The sequence below is a fragment of the Dama dama genome, chromosome 33 (assembly GCF_033118175.1).
Source record: "Dama dama isolate Ldn47 chromosome 33, ASM3311817v1, whole genome shotgun sequence".
Lineage (NCBI taxonomy): Eukaryota > Metazoa > Chordata > Mammalia > Artiodactyla > Cervidae > Dama > Dama dama.
In genome coordinates this window covers 25,099,293-25,117,302 of record NC_083713.1, presented here as the reverse complement: position 1 = coordinate 25,117,302, position 18,010 = coordinate 25,099,293, and the positions used below count along the sequence as shown (strand labels likewise).

Below are 18,010 nucleotides of genomic sequence, written 5' to 3'. Positions count from 1 at the left end.
ACAGGTGCTACCTGAAATACAAAGGATGTCTGAGATTCATGAACTGCCATTTTTCAATTCCAAAGATGGTTGAATCATGGTTTAAATTAATATGCAGGACCAAAACAACTATTATTGGAGGAACAGTGTAAAGTGCCATTAAAATATATGGATGAATAAAATCCCTCATTTCTGCACTCAATATGCCAGCAAATTTGGAAAACTCAGTAGTGGCCACGGGACTGGAAAAGGTCACTTTTCATTCCAATCCCAAAGAAAGACAATGCCAAAAATGTTCAAACTACCACACAGTTGCACTCATCTCACACGCTAGCAAAGTAATGCTCAAAATTCTTCAAGCCAGACCTCAACAGTACATGAACCGTGAACTTCCAGAGGTTCAAGCTGGTTTTAGAAAAGGCAGAGGAACCAGAGATCAAATTGCCAGCACACGATGGATCACTGAAAAAGCAAAAGAGTTCCAGAAAAACATCTACTTCTGCTTTATTGACTATGCCAAAGCCTTTGACTGTGTGGATCACAACAAACTGTGGAAAATTCATCAAGAGATTGGAATACCAGACCACCTGACCTGCCTCCTGAGAAATCTGTATGCAGATCAAGAAGCAACAGTTAGAGCTGGACATGGACATGGAACAACAGACTGGTTCCAAATCGGGAAAGGAGTATGTCAAGGCTGTGTATTGTCACCCTGCTTATTCAACTTATATGCAGAGTACATCACAAGAAATGCTGGACTGGATAAAGCACAAGTTGGAATCAAGATTGCCGGGAGATACATCAATAACCTCAGATATGCAGATGACACCACCCTTATGGCAGAAAGTGAAGATGATCTAAAGAGTCTCGTGATGAGAGTAAAAGAGGAGAGTGAAAAAGTTGGCTTAAAACTCAACACTCAGAAAACTAAGATCATGGCATCTGGTCCCATCACTTCATGGCAAATAGATGGGGAAACAATGGAAACAGTGAGAGACCATTTTTTTGGGCTCCAAAGTCACTGCAGATGGTGATTGCAACCATGAGATTAAAAAGACACTTGCTCCTTGGAAGAAAAGCTATGACAAACCTAGACAGCATATTAAAAAGCAGAGACATTACCAACAAAAGTCCGCTTAGTCAAAGCTGTGGTTTTTCCAGTAGTCATGTATAGATGTGAGAGTTGGACTATAAAGAAAGCTGAGCGCTGAAGAATTGATGCTTTTGAACTGTGGTGTTGGAGGAGACTCTTGAGAGTCCCATGGACTGCAAGGAGATCTAACCAGTCCATCCTAAAGGAAATCAGTCCTGAATATTCATTGATTGGAAGGACTGATGTTGAAGCTCAAACTCCAATACTTTGGCCACCTGATGTGAAGAACTGACTCATTGGAAAAGACCTTGATAATGGGAAAGATTGAAGGCAGGAGGAGAAGGGGATAACAGAGGATGAGATGGTTGGATGGCATCACTGACTCTATGGACATGAGTTTGAGTAAGCTCCAGGAGTTGGTGATGGACAGGGAAGCCTGGCATGCTGAAGTCCATGAGGTCGCAAAGAGTTAGACACGACTGAGTGACTGAACCGAACTGAAAATTCCTCTGTACTGATGAGTTCCAAGAAAATGTTAGAAGGAAAAGGGAATTTGGTAATATCTACCTTTAATGAGCCTAAGGTTTATTTTTCTTCCTATGAACTCAAAACTCATAACTTGCTGGAAAATTCCAAGATGAAACTATTTTCAAATGCATGAATTAATAAGGAAGACATTAAGAAGTACGATGTTAAAAAAAAAAAAAGAAGTATGATGTTAAAAAAATAACTTGCCTAAAATATCTCTTCCTGCAGGATCAGCTGCATTTTTTTTAAGTGGATGCTTTACTTGCATTTTCTCGTGTTAGAAATATTAAACCAAGTCATCATTTGAACAGCTTTTTCTCTGTTGTCTTCCTTTTCAAAAGAAATTGGTTTTGAGATATTAAGTATAGAATTTACTGCACTATTTCATACCAGTTATACTGTTTTTTTGAACACCAGCACATTAAGTTAGTTACTGTGGGTCACATATTTAGACAGTTTTTCCTAACTCTGTCTCCTCTGTTGTTTCTACTCTGGATTATGTTTAGAGTTTTATACCCCTACATTTGAAAAACCATCCCAAAGAGAGAGTCAGCATCATACTAAAAGATGTAAAAGGCAATTGGGACCTTTGTGGGGATGGTTTTCTCTAGGAGAAGTATTTTTTGAGTTGCAAGCTGAGCTGGTGGCTTTCTCCACAGAATAGTATTTTTTAACTGGGAAGAACTAACATAAATGCTGATTACTGAGACTTGGAATTTTCTCGAAAATGAACAAATGAGCCTGCCACTTCAAGGAAAATAACATGACAGGCAGTGATAAAATCCAAACATGCCAATGAAAATAAGAACTCTGTAAACTTTGTGTCTGCCATACTCAATGTGATGGCTTCCCACTACTTAATGAGTTTTCTGATGAAATGAATGATGATACTAGGAAACGTGATTTTTTGTATTATATACAGAAATGTTTCATGTTTGAAAGTCCTAAATAATTCAGTGAACCATTATTTTCCAAATGACCAATGCATGTGGTTAAGTTGAAAGAGCCATTCAGAGTTTCAGACAGACCAATGGATTTTAGTGTACCAGAATAAGAAATGCTTATGTACAACATTTCAGATTCCATATTGCAAGTAATCTTTAAGAAACTACACGTATCCAGTCTTGATGTACCAAAGAGAAACATCCAAATTATCTGAAAAGGCTTTTAAGACACTCCTCTACCAAATGTTTATTTGTATGAAGTCAGATTTTTTCATATACTTTAACCAAAATAACATACCACCATATACTGAATGTAGAAGCATTTATAAGAATCCAATTCTTCTTCATATTATGTGTAAAGGGATCCTAAGTCCAAAAAGTTTGAGAATCACTGACCTAACCCATAAGCCATAATCTTTACTACACACAGGATCTCATACACATTACATATATAGAAAGACAATTATATTCATAGATATCTGGGTCCCATGTTGATTCTATTGAATCAAAATTTCTGTAGGTATCTCTACTGTATATTAAGTTTCATTGGTGAGAGCACTGATCTGACTTAGCACTTTAATAATAAAAAAAAACTATTCATGACTACATATTTTAGAACTTTCCCATAAGTTTATTTTACATTAAATTTATTTTTAAAAAGTTTCTTCTCTGTTTCATTTCTCAAAAGTATTAATATCTTTGATTAAATCTTTATTCACTATTACTGGTTTCCCTGCTTCTAAGAGATACCAAGAAGAATGATAAACTCAAATTGAGTTTAAAAGCTGAGAGAGTTTTTGTTTATTTTTCTTTTTGCCTCTAAATTATAATAAACTCTCTACAGTAAGTTTTACATATAATCTCTGGAATACTGATTTGAAAGACACTTCAACTGCCTTCAAAATCTTGTTTATTTAGGAGGTGATTGTCAACTCAGAGGTCTGTCAGTTTCAAAGAGCTAAGTAAGCGCCAACTTGACAATGAAATGCTAATAAGCACTCTGAAGACTGAAATGATGAAAACCTTTAAATGTCAACCTGAATTCAAGTTAACTACTGAAAATGTAAAAGTGTGCTGACTAATCATAAATACAATAAATGTGGCATGCTTTATTATAAATCTTGCATTTCATTACTACATAGATATATTATGTTAATCATTTAATATGGTTCAGTTATACAAACTTAAAAGAAATTTATCCAGATCTCATTCTGTTAAGTACACTGTGATTTAAAATACACATGCTGAAGTGACAGCTTTGCACATTTACATATAATTTACATCACATAAGTATAAATCCTTTCTTATTTATTTGTGTTGCTGTTGTTCCTATGAAAGGAACAAGACTATTTGGATTTGTATACTTCTGTGGTACTTAAAGAAGGGAGGGTAGCATTTGACACAATCAACTTTTAGAGAACTAAGCTACATTATAAAGAAGGATAGGTTTTTTTTTACATTTAAAATTTGAACATAAACTTTCTTATTCTGTAAGGCAGAATCTTCTTCTTTTAATATTTGATAAGAGTTTACTTTAAAAACTGAACATAAGGAGTTGCAGTTCAACAGTGACACGCCTCAGTGGGCGAAGAGCCCATCTGAACTACAACTTCCTTTGGACAGGTTCCAGGATGTTTTAACTTCTCTATTTTGAGTAACCCAATTATTCAAAATACAGTGATCTACTTAGATTAAATACTAACATAGTCCAATGTGTAGTCTCCACAATGACATCAAGGGGCATCTGGTGGAAGGGTCTGGTATCCTCTTGATTTCAAATTTTAAAATAAAGGATGCCCTATTAAAACACACCTAATCCAATCCCTTGATAACTCACCATAAACCTATCATCTCCAAAGATACTTATGTTATTATAATACCTACCCTCAAAAGGATTGCTATAAAGATTAAATGAGATAATTTGGTAAAGTATTTAGCTGACTTTCTCACAGAAAGAGGCTCAATAAATGATAGTTACTACTGTTCCTAGTTTTATAACTTTAAGAGACCTATACTGAGGAGCAAGAAGAGACCTTCAATTTCCTGAGGCAAAAAAAAAAAATTATCTGACCAGCTCAAAGACTTACAGCAGAGTCAAGCCTATACCTAAATCAGCATGTTTAAACTTTTTAAAAGCTTTGGCACAGCAAAGGAAACCATAAACAAAATGAAAAGACAACTCACAGAATTGGCAAAAACATTTGTAAACAATGCAACCAATAAGGGATTAATCTCAAAATGTAAAACAGCTCATGCAGTTCAATATAAAAAAAAAAACAACCCAATTTGAAAAAATGGGCAGAAGATTTAAATAGGTATTTCTCCAAAGGAGACATACAGATGGCGAAAAAGCACCTGAAAACATGCTCCACATTACAAATTATTAGAGAAAGACAAATCAAAACTACAATAAAGTATCACCTCACATAGGGCAGAATGATCATCATCAAAAAAAAAAAACTACAAACAAATACTGGAGAGGGTGTGACGAAAAGGGAGCCTTTTTACACTGTTGGTGGGAAGGTAAACTGGTACAGCCACTATGGGGAACAGTATACAGGCTCCTCAAACTAAAAATAGAACTACTATATGATCCAACAATCCCACTCCTGGGCATATCCAGAAAAAACCATACTTCGAAAAGACACATGTACCCCAGTGTTCTTACAGCACTGTATACAACAGCCAAATCATAGAAGCAACCTAAATGTCCATCAACAGGTGAATGGATAAAGAAAATGTGGTACATATATACAATGGAATATTACTTATCCATAAAAAGAATGAAATAACACCATTTGCAGGATGGACCTAGAGATTATCATTTTAAGTGAGGCCAAACATAGAAAGACAAATATCATATGATATCACTTATATGTGGAATCTAAAAAATGGTACAAATGAACTGATTTACAAAACAGAAACAGATGTACAGACTTAGAAAACAAACTTATGGTTACCAAAGAAGCAAGAAAGGGATAAATTAGGAGACTGGAATTAACATATACACACTACTATATATAAAATAATCAATAAGAACCTACTATATAGCACAGGGAACTCTACTGAATACTATGTAATAAGTTATATGAGAAAACAATCAAAGAAGAATAGATGTATGTGTGGGGCTTCCCTGATAGCTCAGACAGTAAAGAATCTGCCTGCAATGCAGGAAACCTGGTTTGATCCTTGGATTGGGAAGACCCCCTGGAGAAGGGAATGGCTACCCACTCCAGGTATGACTGAACTACTGTGCTATACACCTGAAACTAACACAACATTGTACATCGACTGTACACCAAAATAAATATAAATTTTAAAAAACCGGCATGCTTAGTCTGTTCTACCTCTTAAATTATAAGTTCTTAGAAGTACAGAATCTTAAGTCTGAGAAACCTCTTGAGGCTTAACAAAAAAAATTTATGAGTGATACCTAGAGGGACTTGAATGTCATCTCTGAAGTCGAGTCCTTCATTTTACGACTGAAGCTCAGAGAAGTTGATGACATGCTTAAAGTGACATCATCAAAGTCATAAGATGAAGATCCTGATCTCCTGTTCCAAGGAGATGCTCAATTAGGAAAAAAAAAAAAAAACAGTTTTGGGAGTGTGTGTAGGAGGGGCTGAATAAACAAGGTAATATGTGATAATCAAATCTCCTTCTGAAGTGCTTCTATCTGACTAGTAAAGGTGGATCATTTTTATGGAAAACAAATCTCAAAAAATAAGGAATTAAGAGAGAAAGGGAATAGCATCAATAGGGCATTTGAACTAGATGCTGTGGACTGCTTCAAAGTTATGACCAAACATTAGCTTATAGGGCTACAGAATTTCTTTTATGAGTTAACATTAAGTCAAATGTTAAGAATCCATTACTATTTATGCATTCTGTCCTAGAGTGAAAAAAATTTAGCTTAAAAGTTTAGAATATTCTTGTATGAAACCCAAAGTGAAATCCCCTTGTTTACAGCCCAATATCACTATGAATTTAAAAAAACAGGAAGTCATAAAAGAGAAAACAAGAATCGTATAATATTGCTTATATGTGGAATCTAGAAAAATAGTACAGATGAACTTATTTGCAAAGCAAAACAGAGTCGCAGATGTAGAAAACAAGCTTATGGTTACCAAGTGCAGGGAGGGGGGCGAGGTGGGATGAATTGGGAGATGAGGACTGATGTATATATACACTACTATAAATAAAATTGATAACTAAGGAGAGCCTACTGGACAGCTCTGTGGTGACCTAAATGGGAAGGAAACCCTAAAAAGAGTGGATACATGTACACGTATAACTGATTCACTGTGCCGCACAGCAAAACTAACAAGACAGTGTAAAGCAACTATACTTCAATAAAAATCAATTTAAAAACTACAAAAAGAATAAAAATCGGGTAGCAAAAAAAATGAAAAGTAAATACAAATCTAAAATTGAAAAAAAAAAAAAAGCCCCTCTGCAGTAACTATGGGCACTGCTTCCAAACTAAAGCATCAGTCATAATCATTAATTAGGGAATCATCAGTCATAATCATTAATTAGGCAAAGGCACTGACGGGGGTGGTGGTGGGGTGGTGGTGCTTTATCTAAAAGGAAACAAAGGAAATTTACTATTCACACTGAAATAAGTGGTAATTTGAACGTTCCGTCCACAAGACTGCAATATATTTCTGGTTTAAGTAACAGTTCCAGAAAAGTTCTTCTTGTGTATCCTGCAGATGGAATTTAATGGAATCCTTTCCTCTTAAAAGCTTTGTTAATTTAGAACTGGTAACTGTAAATGATACACGTTGGCCCTCTCTTTCTCTCTCTCTGTCACACACACACACACACACACACACACACACACACACACACACACACACACATTCATATATACAAACACACTCACATATAAAAGACTCAGTATGGCTGCTGTTGAAGGGCAAACAGCAGAATATTATTGGTTATGTTAACCTGTCAATAGCAGGATATAGTGGGATTTTTATATTCTTACTGTTTTTCACTTTTCTCATTCACTCCCATTCCAACAGGCTTTTCTGAGGGAGATGGGAGAAAAGTTATAACCATTTCTCCAGGTATTTTATGTGACCTATATAGTCTTCCCATGCAAGCTTGTTTCACAAGAGAATGTCATTCTTCACCTGGGACTGGGCAGAGAACTCTGGTCTACAGGACTCTTGAATAGGTTACAACTGCATGCTTTCAAGGACTGTAGAGAGAAAAATCTAAGTGCTTTGGCAGTCTTTACAAAGCTGGAAAAAATGCTTTAGTAGTGTTCCATAGGGAATTCTGGAATCATCACTGCCACAAAGAATGCCTTTTTTTCCTTGGAGTAGACTGGGAGGAGGATGCAGAAATGGTAGTTTTTCTCATTATTATACCTTATACCATGTGGTACAGTTCACAGTCAGAGAACAGGGGACACCTTTTCCCATCAACTTGACCATGACTAACACCTGTCATGGGCCCCAGCCCAGGTCAGAGAGGAATGGCAAGGGGGACAGCCAGTGATTAAAGGAAGGCTGGCTCAGTGCTTCTGGCTCAGGTCCAAGCCACCAGCAGATTCTTCCTCCCTGCATCTAAGAACCCTCTTTCACTATGCACCCAAAATTATTAAACTCCTTGTTAGGTATTAAAAAGTAAGAGTCCATAGTGATAGGATTCAACTTCAACAAGTTACAGCATCTTGCAATCACTATTACATATCAACAATTCTTTCATTGTGCGTATTTCCCTAAAAATACATGACCTGAAAAATTTTAAATCTAACAGAGATAAGGCAGATAGGTATTTAAAAATAATAAAACGACAAGTTTAAAAAAAGTAAAAAGAAAAAGTAAAAAAAAAAAGAGGTCAGAAGTGCTATAAATGTAGAAAACTAAAACATTAAATAGGACGTCACCTGTCATATCAACCATTAAACAAATTTCTTGTCCTGATGGAAATCTAATCAGTAGTGGCCTTAGGCAGGAGGTGAGGGGTGGGATTTTCTACAAAGGGACACTTGGGAACTTTATGGAGCAATGTAATGTTCTATATTTGATTGTGGGTAGTGCTTACACAAGTGCATACATTTGTCAAATGTCATCAAACTGTACATGTAACTGAATACATTTTACAATATGTAAAAGATACTTATTAAAATTCACTTTTCAAGAATTCTTGGGAAATGAGCCTATAAAGAGGTATGGGTTCATTTGTAGAGTTTTCCCCATTCTACAGAAAAAGAGAACTTTCTCAAGAGCTAGGGCATCAGTTGTTTCCTTACTATGAAAACTTGCACAACAGCCCAAAGTCATTCTAAAGTTACGATGCAAACTATCAATATATCCACACTTAGGGATCCCTTCCTGTTGAGTGGGCAAAAAGAAGGGAGTTGTAAATCTCTTAAGAAGGTGCTAAACAATCTGCAGCTTGTATAAAAGCTTCTGCTTTTGGAGAGAAATTCTATAGCAAAGGTGACCTTTCATCAAACATTGCTGGTAAATAAGTACAGAAACTTAGAAATCATCATACAACTCTTTAAGTTGTATGAGATATAAAATTAAATAATATAAAATAGGTCACCAGCAAATCTATAGCATTAGTGGATTTTCACTGGATGGTTCTAGAAGCTAAGGAAATAGAAGATAACAGGGTTGATTCATTCAAGTTACTGAGCAAACCACAGTGAAAATAATGTAGAAGCACAAAAATTTTAAGAGACATACAAACAAGGGTACAAGTAGCAGCCATTAGAGACATCTGTAATTTCCTATTGAAAGCATCTTAATAACTGCAATGTAAAACTCAGGTTTGAGCATTTCTGACCAGTTATGATAACTTGTTGAAGTTATAGCTAGATAAATCTCAAGCTGGAATCAAGACTGCCGGGAAAAATATCAAAACCTCAGATATGCAGATGGCACCAATCTAATGGCAGAAAGCGAAGAGGAACTAAAGAGCCTCTTGATGAAAGTGAAAGAGGAGAGTCAAAAAGCTGGTTTAAAACTCAACATTCAGAAAACTAAGATCGTGACATCCAGTCCTATTTCATGCAAGTAGATGGGGAAACAATGGAAACAGGGCTCCAAAATCACTGCAAATGTAACTGCCACCATGAAATTAAAAGACACTTGGCTCCTTGGAAGAAAAGCTATGACAAGCCTAGACAGCATATTAAAAAGCAGAGACATCACTTTGCCAACAAAGTTCTGTCTAGTCAAAGCTATAATTTTCCAGTAGTCATGTACGGATGTGGGAGCTGGACCATAAAGAAGGCTGAGTACCGAAGAATTGATGCTTTTGAACTGTGGTGCTGGAGAAGATTCCTGAGTCCCATGGACTGCATGGAGATCAAACCAGTCAATCCTAAAGGAAATCAACCCCGAATATTTATTGGAAAGACTGATGCTGAAGCTGAAGCTCCAATACTTTAGCCACCTGATGCAAAGAGCCGACTCACTGGAAATGACCCTGATGCTGGGAAAGATTGGAGAAGAAGGGGATGATAGAGGGTGAGATGGTTGGATGGCATCACTGATTCAATGGACATGAGTTTCAGCAAACTCCAGGAGATTATGAAGGACAGGCAAGCCTGGCGTGATACAGTCAGTCCATGGGGTCGTAGAGTTGGAAGCGACTGAGCAACAAAGGTAACTTTAAGGAAACCAAAGAAGAGTTAAGGACTAACTTAGGAGGCCATATAAAAAACATTACGTTTTCATAACTCACAAAAAGGCTCAAGCCATAGCTATGACTTATCAGTCTCCAAGAGGTCTAAATATTAGGGGGAGAGAGGATGACTTCAAATAGAAGGGGAAAATATGGAGCAAAAAGCAGAAGATGAAAATTACAGACCCAAATCATTGAACATAAGGTCTGATATAAGTATTTACTAAAACTGGTGAGCTGACTCTTAGAATGGGCCCACAAAGTTAGTTAGACAGCAGTGTGGGAAGGCCAGATTATCACATGATAGCCTCTACTTGCTTGGGACCCCAAATGCTGTGACCATCCTAAGGCCAGCAGAGTTGATTTCTGTTCCATGAAGCTAATGGACGGGGATCTTGCCACCAATGATTATTTCCTCACCAAAATTCTAAAAGCTCTAAAATAGCAATTGTGAAAGAATTTCTAGTAGCTTCCTTTTCAAACCCTCAAACTAGCGATTTAAGAGTTATTTTATTTAGTTAATTGGCCCATACACAGAAATCTTCCAAAACTGCAGCTGGCTTGGAAAATTACAATTTGGTCTTCCGTTGGCCTGGTTCTTTGGAGCTGAGGAACTGATGTTTATCTTTCATCTTCCTCTTTCCATCTGGTTTTCCCTAATGGCTTTCAATTACTAATCCTTTCTGTGGGTGATATCACAGAAGGACAGATGAGATTCACACAAACAATTTCCTGGGTCCCATTTGAGTTTTCATCAATCATTTCAAGCGTGAGATTTTCTGGTGGGGTCCAGCCTGTCCTGACACATGACTGGTACTGGGAGTTGGGGAGACGCCCTCTGCCATGGTGGCTTCTCTGAGCATATCCCTAAAGATGTGCCTCCATCCACCACCCTCCACAAATTCATGTCACAAAGACAATTTTTCTAGAACTCAGATGGTGTATCTGTGGAATGAGGAATGGCCTTCCTGCTGCACAGAGACGTTCTAAAATTCTGAGAGCAGGGTCGCCCTACTTTCCCATCAACGTGATTGTGACTGACACCTGACACGGGGCCTAGCCCAGGTCAGAGAGGAATGGCGAGGGAGACCGATGGTGATCAGAAGAGGGCTGGCTCAGTGCTCCTGGCTCAGATTCAAGACTCTAGCAGGGCAGAGAAGATCCTCCTCCCTGCAGGTAAGAACCCTCTGTCATTGTTACAGATTAGTCCTTATTACAGATTAGAAAGTGAAGAGTCCACAGTGATAGAATTTAACTTCAACAAGTTATACTCTTTTGCAATCACCACTACATACCAACAATTCCTTTGTTGCCCATATGTCCCTAAAAACACATGACCTGAGAAATACTACAACTAAAATGACAGTCTTATTAAGAGACTCCACTTTGTGATGAAGCAAGTAGGAGCCTTTTGATGTTATCTTGTGAACTCTGAGGGCCAATGAAGCACTGAAAAGACAGATCTTGAAGAGTATCCTACACATGCTGTTTCTAGTGAAGGTAGGGGAATAGTACTGAGACCCACGAATCAGCATCTGGTTGGAGATCACTCTGAGCCTAGGGGGCAATAACGTGTCACGTACAAGGAAGGTCACTTTACAAAATCTCATACTCATAACCACCAGTGCAATGGAATCCATAGACCTTTTTTTTTTTTAAAGGCTGCAGCAGACTGAGATCTAGGGAGGTTAAGGGCTTGCTAAGAACACACAGACTTGTATATATACACTGACCATGTCAGCTTCCAAGTGACACTAGTGGTAAAGAATCTGCCTGCCCGGGCAAGAGACGTAAGATCCCTGGGTTTGATCCCTGGGTTGGGAAGACGGAGGAAATGCCATTTTCCCCAGGAGGAAATGGCAACCCACTCCAGTATTTTGCCTGGAGAATCCAATGGACAGAGGAGACTGGCGGGCTACAGTCCATAGGGTCCCAAAGAGTTGGACACAACTGAGTGACTTAGCACACACACTGATCACGCAGGCTCTTTGTTTTAAAAACTGTACTTGATTTCTTAAGAAGGTCATTGAGAAGAGGACAAACCCACTATGAGACGTTCTGTATGGAAGTTGTAGTTTCCTCATAAATTACTCAATTGATTTTTTAATACAAATAAGTGACCCTGGGCCCACGTGGCAGTTCTCTAAGGGCCTGTTCTCCCTGAACAACTGATCCTAACCTTGAACCAACCACATAGGAGCCCTGACGAGGGGCAAGAGGGATGGATGAGGAAAAAAGCAGAGTAAAGGAGAACAAGAGGAGCACAGCATGGGGAGGAACAAGGAAAAAGAAAAAAAGGCCCCAGAGACTGAGAAAACACAAACTCCAGTAACCAAACAGTTTTCTTCAGACTGTTTCATGCTACCCAGTGCTCTGGCATTGTTACTTTTATAATGATTAAATTTAAGTTTGGGTTTCTTATGATTTTTACATTGAGATGATACAGAAAGAAAAAAGGTGCTATATGTATTTTTAAACAAAGTAAAAACACTGAGAAGAGTGGCTTTGTGGAAGACTGAGACAATCAGCAAACCAGACAGTCCATGCTCCTTCTGCTTTCCCAGGGGATAAAGACTTCTGTCACTTTATGAAGCTAACCAAAGAATTCCAGTAGTTATAGCATTTTTGGTAGGGCTTTCATTTCAACAAAGCTCTGTAATACATATGCAGTCTGGGGAACCCCAAAGAAGTCCTTGAAAAAAAAATTTAAATGTACAGGAAACTCCTTAAATTATATATATACACCATATATATACCATATATACCATATTTTATATATATGTTTATATATATATATAAACATACCAAGAATTGCACTCATGCCAAAATTCCAGGGAAAGGAAACATGTACATACAGACAGACACACATAGGTTATTTAACTTGGTGAACTTCCATAAAACCAACAAGCTGATTTTGCCCCCTCTTGCCATCACAGGCTATCCTTATACATGAGACAGGTTTTGAGCTTAGAGGACTAAATCCAAAAGGAAAGTAGTTCTGGCTAGAGTCAAGAGTTTTGACTGACAGTATGGTATTTTGAAATGCAAATTATCTATTTTATTTGACAACATGTATTATTAACAGTTACAGGAGACATTTTCAAAAGCATGGTTTTGGAGAACGTAAAGGTACATTACTAGTAAGTATAGAATCATCACAAAACCACAGGTCCAATACCTGTTGAAGCATGTGCACTACATTCACTACTTGGAAGAAGAAACTGCTCTCTGTGGGAGAGTGCGAGGGTGGGGTGATTTGAGAGAATAGCACTGAAACATGTATACTACCATATGTGAAACAGATGACCAGTCCAATTTCGATGCATGGAACAGGGCACTCAAAGCCCGTGCACTGGGACAACCCAGAGGGCTAGAATAGGGAGGGAGGTGGGAGAGGGGTTTGGGACGGTGGGGACACATGCACATGTATACCCGTGGCTGACTCATGTCAATGTATGGCAAAAACCACCACCACAATATTGTGAAGTAATTAGCCTCCAATTATAATAAATAATTAAAAATAAATAAATAAAACAACCTTTAAAAAAATATATATTATGGCCATAAAGCCATCCTGCCAGGGCTTCCCTGTTGGTCTAGTGGTTAAGAATCTGTCTTGCAATGCAAAGGACACTGGTTCAATCCCTGGCCCAGGAAGATCTCACATGCCACAGAGCAACCCAGCCTGTGTGCTACAACTACTGAACCCCTGCACTGCAAAAAATACATGTAGAATTCTCATCCTTCAATTTTAGAACAAAGAAAGACCTTAAGAGATCATCTGGCTCAAAACTTCCCAAAGTGGGTTTCATGAAACATTATTCTCCCAAAATGTTCTGAATAGGGGTGAGGTGATTCAGATAAGTTTGGGAGAACTCTTGAGAGTCACAGTGCACATTAGGGATTAGCAAAGCTGTGCAGAAAAGAAATGATTAAGTTTATTTTTTAAAAAACTTAATTTTTATCAAATCTATTTGAGCACAGAACCCTTTTTGCAGTATTTATTAAAATCCTGTAAACTACTGTTTTGTAGAAAAACTCTTGTCTTATATATTGAAAAAATGAAGTTCAGACAGGTTAGGGATTTGTCTCAAGGCCATACAATTAGTAGATACACTGAAAACAGATTTCACCTTTCTAGACTTCACTTTAGTGCTCTTTCTTGGGCTGTGTTCTCATACAAAGCCTGTACCTCCAAAAGGATCACAGACTAAATAAACCAGACCATGGATGTCATCTAGTCCAGAGCCCTCTTATTTAAAGGGGGAAACAGTCTCAAGAGAGGTGAAAAAGCTTGCCCCAGTGACACATAAAATCAATGCCTGTAGTAGAACCTAGCTCTTAATTCCAATGCTCATATCCTTTCCACAACAGCATACTAGCTCCTGCAAAGCCAACGTTTTCCACCTTTGAGAAAAAGGAGTGATGGATAAGAGGGGATTTAGCTATTCAGGACCCAGTAAAATATTTATCAAAGTGCACTTGTGTCAGTAGGTATTTTAAACCATTTAAACATGATTGTCTTTACTTACAAATGTCATCCACTGTGACAGGGAATCAATGTTTCAAGCTGTTGAACAGGTCATCATCCCTGCCCTGTTGGATGACACCTGTAAATAAAATAAATCTAGTTTTGAGTGAGTAGATTTCAAGCCAACTAGATTTAAGATGCATGCAGCTTAAAACAAAGAATAGTTTTTAAGAGATGATTCTTAATCAAGGTTCGCTGAAGAGAAACACTTTCCAGGGCCAGCTATTTCACTCCATGCCACTGGCCTTCAGCACAAAAATCCAGGTAATGATACAGGTAATGTTGCCAAATATAGAGGGCACCATGGCTCTTAGAGCTAAAAACTTCTTTCAGGCACTAGCTACCTCAGTCTCTTGCCTCTGTGAATAATATTTTTACTGTGTAAGAGGGACAACCAAGGCCCTATGAAGTTAAATGACTAGTCCTATGTTAATGTTAAATAACGTAGTGTCTTTAACTTGAGTCCCTTAATGTAGAAAAATGTATACAGAACACATCAGCAAAGTTTATCATTAGGCTGACCCAATTTGAAAGACTTACAGACATTTAAAAAAATATTTTACAGATGTTAACTTAGAATATTCTAGACAGATCTTCATAACATATATCAGTGCTAGATATTTAAATACAAGCATTACTAAAAAAATGCCATGAATGAAAAATAAAAATGAGAAAATGGGAACTAGAGTGCAAAGAACAATATTAAATACAGCATTCGCTTAGGATTCTAAATTCTAGTTACTTCCAAAAAAGATTTGTAGTTCCTAACAAATTTAAGTATATGAAAACCATTTGCTACAGTCTATAATTTAAAACATTGGTTTCTCTGTTGCCACAAAATGCCACTCTAAGATCTGCCAGAAATTAAGATTTAGGTTGGACAATGCACATTTGAAATTTCCATTCTGTACCTAAATACTCCAAGATAATCAATATTTTAGAATCCTGCCTTGAAGTAATATGACTGTCATAGTAACATTCCCATCAAACTCACATTGAGCGCTTACTTTGTGTCACAACACAAAGTGTCTGATTATTTTATACATACTATCTCAGTCAATCCTCCAAAGCTGAATATTATTACAGTTTTACAAGTAAAGAATATTAGAGCACAGAGAATTTAAGTAACTTGCTGAAGTTCACGCAACTGATAAAATGATAGAATTTACACACAAATCTATTTGGTGATAGAATCAAGCTCAAATCATTATATAATACTACATTGATTTAATATGGCAACTTAAGATACTCAAATATATAAGAATTCATTAAAACAATTACAATTAGAAAACATAAAACTTTCCCAACTAAATCCCACACAATATTAAATATGAGGAAATTCTCATTCTTTTTCTTGGGGAATTAAAGGGAGACCAGGGACAATTTTCAAAGTTAAAATTATTTTAATGCCAAGGAATTAAAGGTTCTGATGTTAACCTTAAATATATTACAATTAAGACAAATGAAAACCTTAAACTGTCTTTCATAATGATAGAAAAGTATATCTTCCCGATTTACTTTCTAAGTCCATAAAGAGGTAAATTCTCCTGTTACTCAAGACTGATTCTCAAAATAATGTAACAGTTATTGAAAAATTGAATTTAACCATGTGCATTTAAAAATACATGTTATCTATCAATTTTATAAAGAAGAGAACTACTTATAAAGTAAATTACTTTTAAAGAAAACAAACTGATAGATAATGTAACCCCCTTAATTTTTTTATGCAATATAGCTAGTATAAGTTATGTTTCTGATTAAGACTCAAACTTTTTTACTATAAAATTTGTTGGCCATTTTTCCAACAAATTTTTAAAACTGTAAAACTGATAAAATAAGAAATAATCAGGAGTACAAAAACATACCTGACATATTTTAACTGAGTAAGAATTAGATATATGCAAAACTCAGCATCACAGAAACTCAACATTAAGGAAAAGGCACACCCTTTCCAAAGCACCATGGAGAAGTCAATCTCTTCTGGCAATAATGGTTTTCTTATAAGGACCCCAAACAGAAGAAGATAAAGTGTGGTTTCATGGTAGCTTACCCTTTTCTCTGACACCCCATCCTGGCCTGTAGAATCTTTCTCATCAAGTGTCTCTTTCAGGACTGGCATATGTTTTTGGTATGCTGGCTCTCTGTTTAAGGTTGTGTATCCTATGTGCTCATAAATTGGGTTTATCGTCATCTTGGCAATGTATTCTGCTGCCTTGGTTTCAATATAGAGAGTAATCAATCCATCAGTCACCAGATCGTGGATGGACTCAAAGCGCTTCTCCCCAACAAAGTGCTTTCCATCGTAGTAGAGCCTGAAGTTTCTGGTTTGACTTCCAAATCTGCCTCAATGAAATGGGAAAGATGTTTTTAAGAAAAGTAAGCAAGTGAATTCCTTCTGAAAAAAAAAAATTTAAAACTATTGCTTTGTGTGTGTCTTCTTTGTTTGTTTAAATAAACTGTGGTTAATCTCTGTGAACCGTCTGGAATATGGAAAGTTAAACTTTTGAACACAAAGAATGGATTTGCAACAATGAGGGATAACTAGACCAAAGCAGGCCTACCCTAGAAGGTAAGCTTTGTTCTTATTTATCTTTTTAAGCCACTTCATTATGACTCTAGGAAAAATGGGAAAATAAACCTCATATCCTATTAGAACAGTCAATAATCAACTAGTCAACTACATATGACATTTCTGTATTAGCATGTTCTTTCCAAGTTGATTAATAAAAGTATTCAATGTACTTCAGATCCCAGCATTCGTGTCTTTTAATGGGAAAGCTCCACTGAGGGCTCACCGAGGTGTGATGCCAGCAATCATTTGAAGAAGAGCTGATTCCAGAACCTGAGTCCCAAGGTAGAGCAGGATGGCACAGAAACACACTTATGCTATTTCTGGCCATGGGTTAAGGATACGCTCTTCCCTTTAACACAGTCATCCTTCTGTCTGCTTGCTGAGTCTGGGCAAGAGATGCTTGGAATATATACAGGGCATATAAGTCATAAACTACTGGACTCGAGAAATTCTATTTTTACTTCTGAGTCATATTTCAGTGGCATTTTTTTAAAAACTGAAGAAGAATGGTTTATGATAATTTCAGTATTTTGCTTCCTGCGGTAAACCTCAGAAATGGATCCAAGTTGGCACAACTAGCCTAATGTCCTTCCAAGATGACAAAGACAAGAACATGCACTGACTTTTAACAAAAGCTGATGCCAAAAGGCACCGAGGGCCCTCTCACAGTCTCTGGAAGACAGCCCTGAGTGAGCCTAATTTAAAACCAA

The 18,010-nt window shown here is 37.0% G+C and overlaps 1 protein-coding gene across 3 annotated transcripts in view; it reads right to left on the bottom strand.

Moving 5' to 3' along the window:
• CHN1 (chimerin 1) overlaps nt 1–18,010 on the bottom strand; it is a 199,608-nt gene that overhangs the window by 64,374 nt on the left and 117,224 nt on the right. The window contains exon 6 of one of the 3 annotated variants that reach the window (XM_061135169.1): nt 16,779–17,067. The exons of 1 other annotated variant lie outside the window; for it this stretch is intronic. In XM_061135169.1, coding sequence (XP_060991152.1) covers nt 16,779–17,067 — 289 coding nt within the window. Of the gene's footprint in view, nt 1–14,729; nt 14,754–16,778; nt 17,068–18,010 lie in introns of those variants that run through there. One more of the 3 variants, XM_061135170.1, reaches the window with a different exon arrangement.